Genomic DNA, 10,482 nt, shown 5'->3' on the forward strand with positions numbered 1-10,482 from the left:
AGGAGTTTAAGGACGAAATATTGACATACCCCCCCCATTTAAAAATTAAAATACTTAACAGTTGCGTTACATTTGATTTATAATTATTGGGCATTCAGAAGGATTCCCTGAATTTATATTCATCTAAAGATTCCTTAAGCTTTAGCTTTAAATTTCACAAGCGGTATTCAGACTCTTGCATATCTTTGTAAAGGGGAATGACGACGTTATATACATATATTTTTTTGCAGCTCTTGCAAATATCTGTCCAAATTCGTAATGATGGGTTAATTACAGTTCTGAATATTTTAGATTGTTTGATGATTCTTCACATGATGAGTATTGGCTGACGAGAGCTTGATATGGGTATCTAAAACGGTCCTAATTTTCGAGTTTGAAACCGACGGTACCAATGACTTATGTCATCTATATCTTTCTGTAAACAAAAAATATGTATAAATACGCTCTTATTTTCGGATTTTCCTCATAATTGAGCTTTTTACTGGATTTCTTTCTAAAAAAAAACTTACATCATTCCATGATTTAAAATCAATTTCGAAACAAAATAACTTTGATACAATATTTTGAACAATGTTTTTTTTTTGTTCAAGGTTTGCTGCTTGTTGCTAGACTTTCTTTTGTGTTTGATTTTGTCGTCATGATCTCTGATCGCAAAATTACCGTCGATATTTTTGCCTCGAGATTCTCTAACTTTCTAACTTCGTCATCTGTTTGATGAATGAAGGGGTGGGTTCGGTGATAACACTCGAGATTATCCGGGATTTCTTCCTATTTCTCAGATCGACTCTATAAAAGTTACTTTGTATTCGAAAATTGCGATAATTTATAAGTGATATAACCGTGATTAGATGCTCTCTCTCTCTCTCTCTCTCTCTCTCTCTCTCTCTCTCCCTATATATATGCATATATATATATATATATATATATACACACAAACACACACACACACACACACACACACACACACACACACACACACACACACACACACACACACACACACACATATATATATATATATATATATATATATATATATATATATAACTTTATTCGATTGGCAAAATTTTAGAATAATTGTAAAAAAGTGAACCATAGCGGCAATTCCGCTATGGTTCACTTCTTTTAATATATATATATATATATATATATATATATATATATATATATATATATATATATATATATATGTGTGTGTGTGTGTGTGTGTGTGTGTGTGTGTTGTGTGTGTGTGCTAGCATAAAATTAGAGCCATAGAATCACTCATTACGCTTAAATTAGTTTGTTTGAATTAAGCAAAAACGAATTTGCAAAGCGAAAACCTGAATTTGCAAATGATAAATAGAAAAAAAAAATCGCAAATTAGTTGCGTTTTGTTCGCTGTCTTTGACCTCGATTTTTTCTCTTTGTCGAAAGAATTTTAATAATGTGGTGTTTTCAGTATATATTCCTGATGAACTCTTCCAATTCTTGTTTATCCTTATTATATTCGATTGTTAATAACGCGTAGATGGATATAAAAATAGAAATAAAAAGATAACGAGAGAGAGAGAGAGAGAGAGAGAGAGAGAGAGAGAGAGAGAGAGAGAGAGTGTAGTGATGAATCGTGAGATAAAGTATATAAAATAAGAGTAAGGGTAATATGATAGGAAAGTGTGATAAACAGTATTTTAGAATCTTAATAAGATATGAGTCACGTGGTGAGTTCGTCGCTAGTTAAAATGGATTTTAACCAAAAATAATTTAATCTCCAAACTAAAGAATATTTTGGTAGGTATTTCGTATTACTAAAATATACCGACAAACCTTAGATAAACAGATGTTTATTAACTCAGCTATGTTGTAATAATAAACGTATGAGTTCAACGAAGGTTACATTAAGCACATTATAAAAATGTCCCGTAAAACTTCATATTAGCTGACATTTCTTCTTCAACAAAAAACAATGTTGATAATCACATTGGCTTTGTTTTATTTAGAATTGCCCTTTTATCACGTGAACATAGAAAAGAGTGTAAAACTCAAAGGCGTGTGGAAGGAAGACCATTTTGAGTCACCGCGAGATAAACGAGTAGGGTGGAAACCAAATCGGACGACAAGGATGATGGAAGTGCTTCCGGTCGTGTTTTTGTGGAGGAGAGATCGGTCAAGTACTTTTTTGTAACTTCTTCACATTAGAATTCTAACCCCCCCCAAAAAAAAAGAAAAAAAGAAAAAGAAAAAATAATTGAAACAAGTGTTGCTTTAAACAGACCCCCCTTTCTACTCGCTACTAATAAAAATAAAAGTTTATCTATAAAGCAACACTTCTGTTTTTGTAATATATATATATATATATATATATATATATATATATATATATATATATATATATATATATATATATATATATACTTTAACAGGAAGAATCGATGTTTCCCGTGATTGAATTAAGATAAACACTTCCAATACTTTTATTGTCATTGAAATCGTTGAAATAGCCCATTTTTCAATCAAATCGATAGATTGCCTGCTCTAGTCGGGGATCCATATTACGGTGCACCAAAATCAAGCTTCACCCATGCGGTAGCGTATTCCACAATAGATTGTAGTCTACATTGCACGGTAGAGTATCTACGGTTGATATTACAAAGTTTTTTTTATATAATGGCTGGAATGAAAGTTTTTTTTTCATAGGCGTCACACTTATCAAGGCCAAGAGGCCACTCGAGGATAACAGTTAAAGAGTGTTCAGTAGAAATTAGACAAAATGTAATCGTTAGTAATGGAAATTCGGTAAATTTGTTAGCTCATAAAAAACTTGTTTACGTTAGACTTGAAGACAACCATATTGTAGCCAGCTAGAAAGCAGGAAAACGGAAGACAATTCCATAGGCGTGCAGTTCTAAGAAAAAAAGCTTTGCTTGCTCATGGAATCTAGGTTTAGGCACAGATAAAGAGTGGGGGAAATTAGTGATAGTGTTTTCTGCTAGACGGGTGTTTCTTGTGAAAGTTTAGCGAAGGGGAACCATAGATTGGAGCTCAGCCGAGCACTTGCAATGAAAATAAGGAGAGACAAACTCGCAACATTTCTTCTGTGAGAAAGAAGTTGCAGGCAAGAGAAAAGGACAACCCCTACGGGGCTACGAAGTCTATTTTGAACTTTATCAAGGCAGGGTAAGTCCTTTCTAGCAGCTTCTGCCCAAATGTGGCAAAAGTACTTCATCCTTGGACGTACCTAGCTCTGATATAGATAGAGAAGAGCATCAGCAGTGAGATATCTACTGGATCGATAGAAAGATCCCACCATTTTTCCAGCGGCCTTGGAAACGGATTTATTTTCAGATCAGGAGTAAAGGTCAATCCCAGAAGCTTGTCAAAACATGAGATCTCCCCAAGACGAGTGCCATTCATTTCAATTGATGCCAGACGGGGATCAGAGCGTTGATGATGTAAAGATAAAAGCTTGGTTTTAGATGCATTAAAAGTAACAAGCCACCTCTTTCCCCATTGTGCCACTTGCTCAAGATCAGAGGAGAGAGAATCGAAGAGAACTTGGTCGTTTACGGTCTTAGATGTGCTACCATAGATACTAGTGTCATCAGCATAAATGTCTATGAACGATATAAGGATGTGATTTGGAAGATCATTAATGTAGATCGGGAAAAGAGTTGGGCTCAGGATGGACACCTGAGAGACTCCAGCATTAATACTGTAAGCTTCTGATTTCTGCTCATCAACCACTACTCTTATGAACTTATCAGAGAGAAATAATTTAATAATTGTGAAGACATTTCTAGCTATACTGTAGCTGGAGAGCTTGTGAAGTAAACCTTTATACCATACTCTATCAAAGGCCTTTGATATGTCAAGAACAATTGCACTAGAACGGTAGCCTCCGTCGAGAGATTCGCTAATCCTATGAGGTATAATTGTATCTTTCACTAAAAATGCAAAGAAATTAAGCAAAGCAGAATAAAACACACCCAGGTTATTTATTTATTTATTTATTTATTTTATTTTGGCCTGTGTAGCTCTAAAAATTCAGCAATATTTCCATGCCTATTACAAAACCTTGTAGACCTCTAACTTAATGCATTCATTATCCACGAGTGGCTCTCGCTCATCATCTATAAGTAGCTTCTGACTAGAATCTTAAAAAGTACTCGTATGCCATCACATTACGACGTTTATCTTTGAGGTTAAACTATGTTCGTCTACATTGCATGATGATCATCATATCGTATTTCATGACAAACAAGATTCTATTGTTGCCGCTAGTTTCCTTGATATTTTTTAATCCAATTTTTTCTAGAAAAACATCGAGTACTTACGAGAAGGTACCACGTGAAGGTTAAGTCGAAGTGGTTTTGTACAACGAACTGGATTCGAACTTGGAACGCTCAGATTGTTAGTTCCCTAAATCACATGATAACACATGTAAAGTACATGCTTTCCTTCCTTATAAGTGTTTCTGTCGGCGTTTTAGAAGTTTAAAAAAGACCGTTCGAATTCTTTGCTTTTGTTAGCCTATATTCAATTGGTTGCTTGCTTTGTGCCAAATAGCATTCAAACCCAATTCTTTCATCTAAGGAATTTATATTGTTTTTTTTTTAAATTCAAATTTTCGTAATAATTTTTTCCAATCTCTTTATGATATTTGATACGAAAGTTGTACAAAGTTTTCATATTTTCTCACGTTAGTCTGTTTGTTCTCACAAAACTGACGAAAGTTCTCAATGGATGTCGGTCTGTGTAAACAGAGTAATGATACATAAAATAAAAAAGTTGTTTCTATTCTTTCCAGATGTAAAATTATGTGTTAAACGAAGTACTTAAAGAACTCGGGTAATCTGACTAATACTGTAGTAAACAAACATGATTTGAAACGTGAATTCGAAGAAATAACCAAGGTTAAATTTTATGCGGTATTCAATAAAACTTTCAACGGAAATAAGGTTAAATTTTTTTTTTGTATGTCTACTATTTTCCATATCTTTCGGTTAATACATATTTGATATAGCGAGCTACTTCCGGGAGAAGAAATGCATCCACTGTTTCATTTGAGTAAAAAAACAAAAAATCTGAATGAGAAACAAGTGAACTCTGTTGCATAGTACGAAACAACAAAGATGCAGTTAAACTCAATATTTTTAGAAGCATTTTTTTTTTAATGAGTGCGAGACAGCCTTCTTGTGGAATCGCATGTTTTATTTTGTCTATAATAAAATAATTAAAGTTCTGACTTTTTTCTTAACGTTTTCCTCTCACTGAATCTATACAAACTGATTCAATTATTGCTTAACTAAAACACCATTTTTTAGAAAGGATAACCGTTGTCATTAGACTAGACGCATGCGTTTTAATAACAATTACATGTGTTTAGAATAAGTTTGCGACCTTCTAATATATTCAAGTAAGCATTTAGTAAAAAAAACTATTATATATGACATACACACATACGATATATATATATATATATAGATTATTTATTTTTTATCTATTTATTTATTTAAAAACTACACAGTGCATATCGAATGGGCTTTGACATAGGCAGTCTTAAAATCGTGAGAACAGACATTTACAACGCATCTAAAATCTTCGAATACTCATAAAATGAAGACAGTACTCGTTGAATTCAAATGTTCGAACTGTCTTCATTTCGTGAGTCAAAGAAAAGGCGAGTACTGGTCTCCCACTTTAATGTTTTTTTTAAATCAGAGATTTGCTTCTCCTAGAAAGGTCATCTTCACCAGGGCTTACGGGAGCCCTCTTCACCCCAACACATATATACATACACACAGATATACACGGTGCTAGTTGGCCGTTGACCTCGACAAATGATTCATTCGCCCTTTGGAAGGTCTTGTTTTTAATCCTTCAGGGAGACTAGTCGCCCTCCTCGCCAAGCAAGTCTGGTGGGGAACCAGTTCAGTCGCCGGTGACCTGACCATGAGGCAGGTAGTACTAGGGTACATGGTACCAGTAGCATATGACATGACTATACATACATACATACATACATACATATGAGTATGAATTAATTACAGTTTCTGGTTTTGGAATAATAGCTAATGATTATATATATTCTGAGGCTGATCGAAACATGCTCATGACTGTGCAGCAACCTATTACTGCTTATGTAAAAACAAATAAAGAGAATATATATATATATATATATATATAATAGTGTTTTTTGAAAAAGAAATCCAGCAAAGTGCTCAGTTATAAGGAAAATCCGAAAATAAGAGCGTATTATTTATATTTTGCTTACTGAAAGTTTTAGATGAGATAAGTCATTGGTACCGTCGGTTTCATATCCGAAAATTAGGGACCGTTTTAGATACCCATATCAAGCCCTCGTCAGCCAATACTGAATATGAGATGAGTATTGACTGAAGAGAGCTTGATATGGGTATCTAAAACGGTCCCTAATTTTCGAGTTTGAAACCGACGATACCAATGACTTCTCTCATCTATAACTTTCTGTAAACATATATATATATATATATATATATATATATATATATATATATATATATATATATATATATATATATGTGTGTGTGTGTGTGTGTGTGTGTGTGTGTATTTCGAATTCGATATCGAATCTCGTTAAATTCAGCCATTTTGATGAATCGTAGACGACGAAACACGTATCAGTAGATAATCATATTTTTAAAACAATATATCTATAATATAAAGCTGAATGTGCGCGCGTGCGTGTATGTGTGTGTGTCTGGTCACGAATAGACTCCTATATGGTTGACTATTTTGAAAAACTGATTACATATAATGATAGAAGATGTATCGAGACACAGGAATGGGTATGTTTGATCTGGTAGAACGGTGGTTCATTAAAATTGTGGGGGTTGCGTTTGCGCCTGGTCCACAAAGTATGGAAATAAAAAATTTAAAAATTAAAAAGAAAAATGTTTACAAGTGATTTTGATATAGATGTACATAATAATACTTTGATAAGTATGTTTTAACTTAAATAGGGATGGTATAATAAAATTGTGGGGTCTGCGTTCGCGCCTGGCCTCCATAGAATGGAAATAGGCACAAACTTTAATAAAGACTTTTCATATCTATCTGCGTAAGTATACTTTGATAATTATGTTTCAGTTTGAAGAAATATGGTATAATAAAATTATGGGGTGTTCGTTCGCGCCTGACCTCTAAAGAATGGAAATATGTCACAAAGTTTAACAAGTTTTTTTTAATATAGATCCACAGAATATTGTGATAAGTGTTTCAGTGTGAACAGGCATGGTATAATAAATTATGGGGGCTATCTATTTTTACTTTCATCATATTTTGCTTTGGTTTTGATACCCCCAAATTCGAAGCTATCTCATTACAACCCTTCCTTTTCATAAGCTATCATACTTTCATAAATCAAAGTCCATTTTCTGCAGGCTGTTTTTGAACCCAGTCAACGACGTGTACTTTTGCTAGTATATATATATATATATATATATATATATATATATATATATATATATATATACATACACACACAAACACACGTGCGTGTGGGTGTGTGTGTATGTCTGTGCGTGCATGTGTGTAAATGTATGTACCAACAGCCGAAATAATCACCGTATGTATTGTCTTCAAGAGGGCGAACAACCTTCCACTTACCAGAGAGAGTATAAAATCTGATACCAAAACAAACAAACAAAAAAACCATTTAAAAACGAATGTCGATTGTGTATGTTTCAAAACTCAACTTTAGCGGTGCAATATTCTCTTAGTACCTATTTAATCGTTTTTTTTAAATGAATTTTCAGGCGGTGCGTAACTGCTATAGCATCGGCTATTTAGAGGAAGTCTGCTTAATTGTAATAAACAAATGATAAATCTTGAACCCGACCTTAAACTTTAACCACACGCTTCCTATTAAGGTGAAATGAACAGGGAGAAGAGGAAGTTAAATCTGATCGTACCACGTACTACAAACATTAATAAGCGTCTACTCTAAAACTTCACAACTAAATAACGTATTTCTGAATAATGACTTCTGACTTTTCTGCCTAACTTTAGCAGAACTTTACCTTTTGGACTCATTCCAGAACTAACATCTCTTATTTATAACATTAGTAGATTACAACCAACTGAATGTTTTGAAATTTACTCTGATTTCTTTTTGCCATGATATTTTATGGGAAAACGTTTTAATATTTAATAACATTAAACTTTAACAAATATGACATTTAAAAAAATTATTTTTTCCTTTTAGGAGAAAGACCATTCGTCTGTCAAGAACCACAATGTCGAAAGGCTTTTATTCGAAACGAAGAACTGACTCGGCATCGGCGAATCCACACCGGGGAACGTCCGCATATTTGCCCCATCTGCAAAAAAGCTTTTACTCGAAAAGATCACCTCAGCAAACACTTAAAGACCCACACGTGACAAAACATAAATGAAAAGTAGACGTTTTGCTTCTGAGGACACGATCCAGGATTAATGAATTAAAGGAGAGAAAGATAAAGGCAAAAATGAATATCTGTAATTATTTGTTCTAAATTTAAAAATGGTTCATCTAATGAAATCAAATTCTTTTGGTTTTGAATATGTAACAATAAAAATATTTTTATTTTAATTTAATTTAACTTTATAAACTGATATATATATATATATATATATATATATATATATAACTATATTATTGGCACCATAAATGTGACTTATATATAAAATTTGTAATCAATATTACACGCTATACAAGATAATGTATATCTGAGATCGTCAGCGAAATAAATTACCTTGAATCCTGTTAAATATTTAAAATCATATATATACATACATACATATATATATATATATATATATATCGTATATATATATATATATATATATATATATCTCGTATATATATATATATGCATATACATATATGCATATACATATATGCATATACATATATATATATATATATATATATAAATAATTGTTATTTAATTATTATTTTATATATGTATACATATCATCAAAATAAACATGAGGTCCGGTCGATTTGATATTCGCTATTGTATAGTTCTTATTTATTTTTGGTATCAAAATCACATATAATCTGATGTTTCATCCAATCATATCTAATAAAATAAAAAAGTAATAAAATATTAATACATACATTTAAATTAAATTAAAATGTATTATAGAAAAAAAAAAACGTATATTTAAACTTATCTTTTGGAGTGAACGACGGGTGCATTTTTATTTTCCATAAAATATGTACATAAAAATAAAAACTATATTTATTAAATTGAATTGTCTTGTCTTGTTTGGATTAACCAGCGACCAACAGACGAAACATGGTTTCAAGGATAAACGAAGGAATTTTACTGGAGACCAAAAAACAATATTTAAAACTCAAAATAAAAATTCTAAAGATATGCCAATTCAATTTGTGCATTATGCGATGAAAAATGTATTTGAATTTATTGAAAATATTAGTTATGTGTCCTGTGGTTGGAGGAAAAACAGCCTATCATAAGCTACTATTTAAACATCTACTACATCTCAGATGGACGTGGTTTTTCAAACTTTCGGCCTATTCTTTCTTCCTACTTGTTAGAAGCAGAAATAGAAACCGATGGCTCTGTCTAGCACCTTATATGTCATGTCTTACTGTGTATAGCTGGCACATTCATGCCATGACCGTTGTTCTATAAGCCTTTATTTTCTATATCCTGGTCCAGAAATTTCGTACGACTAAAAAATATTAACAAAACCTAAGTGTGGCAAGCAGGCGATTTAACAGATGTAGACCAGTAAAGATATGCTAACGCATCAGTCTTCAAACTGAAACGGTGAGAAGTTGTACCTGAAACGATGGTTTTATTCGTGTATGTTGCAACACCAGGTGCAGGCTTACTTGTACCGCGTTCCTATCACAAGGATAGTGTTTATCCCTCTCTATGTAGAGATGATATTTCATGGTCACATATATAGTATGTGTTAGATGTTTATAAACAAATGCTGTTCAACATTTGTTTCAATGGATTAAATCTCGCACAAGAAGCGCCTCTAACCCCGTAACAAATATAGAATAAAATTGCTACCACAACGTAGCAGAAACTCACCATGAAGCAAGCGGACAGCAGAATATATTGTTTTTAGAGAAACAGCTTATCTTGTAAGTTTGTATATAATCATGTTTTTCAGCTGTTTCCACTTGTGAAGAAACTTCGGCTTCCAGTTAATATCCCTTATCAGGAAAGAAAACGAACCATTTCAGAGCCTTTCTTTTCTTAGTTAAATCACTCGTAGACTTGTATATAATCGTGTTTATTGTGTTTTTTTCCGGTGGAATATTTCATTTCGTCCTCTAAGTAATATCGTGTCGTCAGGAGAGAATACGTACCGTTTAGGGGCTTTTCCATCGACGACTTTTTGGCATATAGACCCACTCACTGATAAAAGGTACGATTATTTTAATTGCATTGAAATCTACTGCACAATACAATAAAAATTTACGATTAATAATTTAAC

The 10,482-nt window shown here is 32.6% G+C and overlaps 1 protein-coding gene across 1 annotated transcript in view; it reads left to right on the forward strand.

The window, feature by feature from the left end:
• Positions 1-8,771, forward strand: part of LOC145284047 (uncharacterized) — an 87,910-nt gene extending 79,139 nt beyond the window's left edge. Inside the window, exon 3 of the mRNA XM_080133130.1 lies at positions 8,225-8,771. Within this exon, the coding sequence (XP_079989256.1) occupies positions 8,225-8,400 (176 nt within the window). The 3' untranslated portion in view covers positions 8,401-8,771. The remainder of the gene's footprint in view (positions 1-8,224) is intronic.
• Positions 8,772-10,482: the final 1,711 nt, after the last annotated feature.

This window comes from Euprymna scolopes, chromosome 8 (assembly GCF_053919585.1).
Source record: "Euprymna scolopes isolate OS-2025 chromosome 8, ASM5391958v1, whole genome shotgun sequence".
Classification (NCBI taxonomy): Eukaryota; Metazoa; Mollusca; class Cephalopoda; order Sepiida; family Sepiolidae; genus Euprymna; species Euprymna scolopes.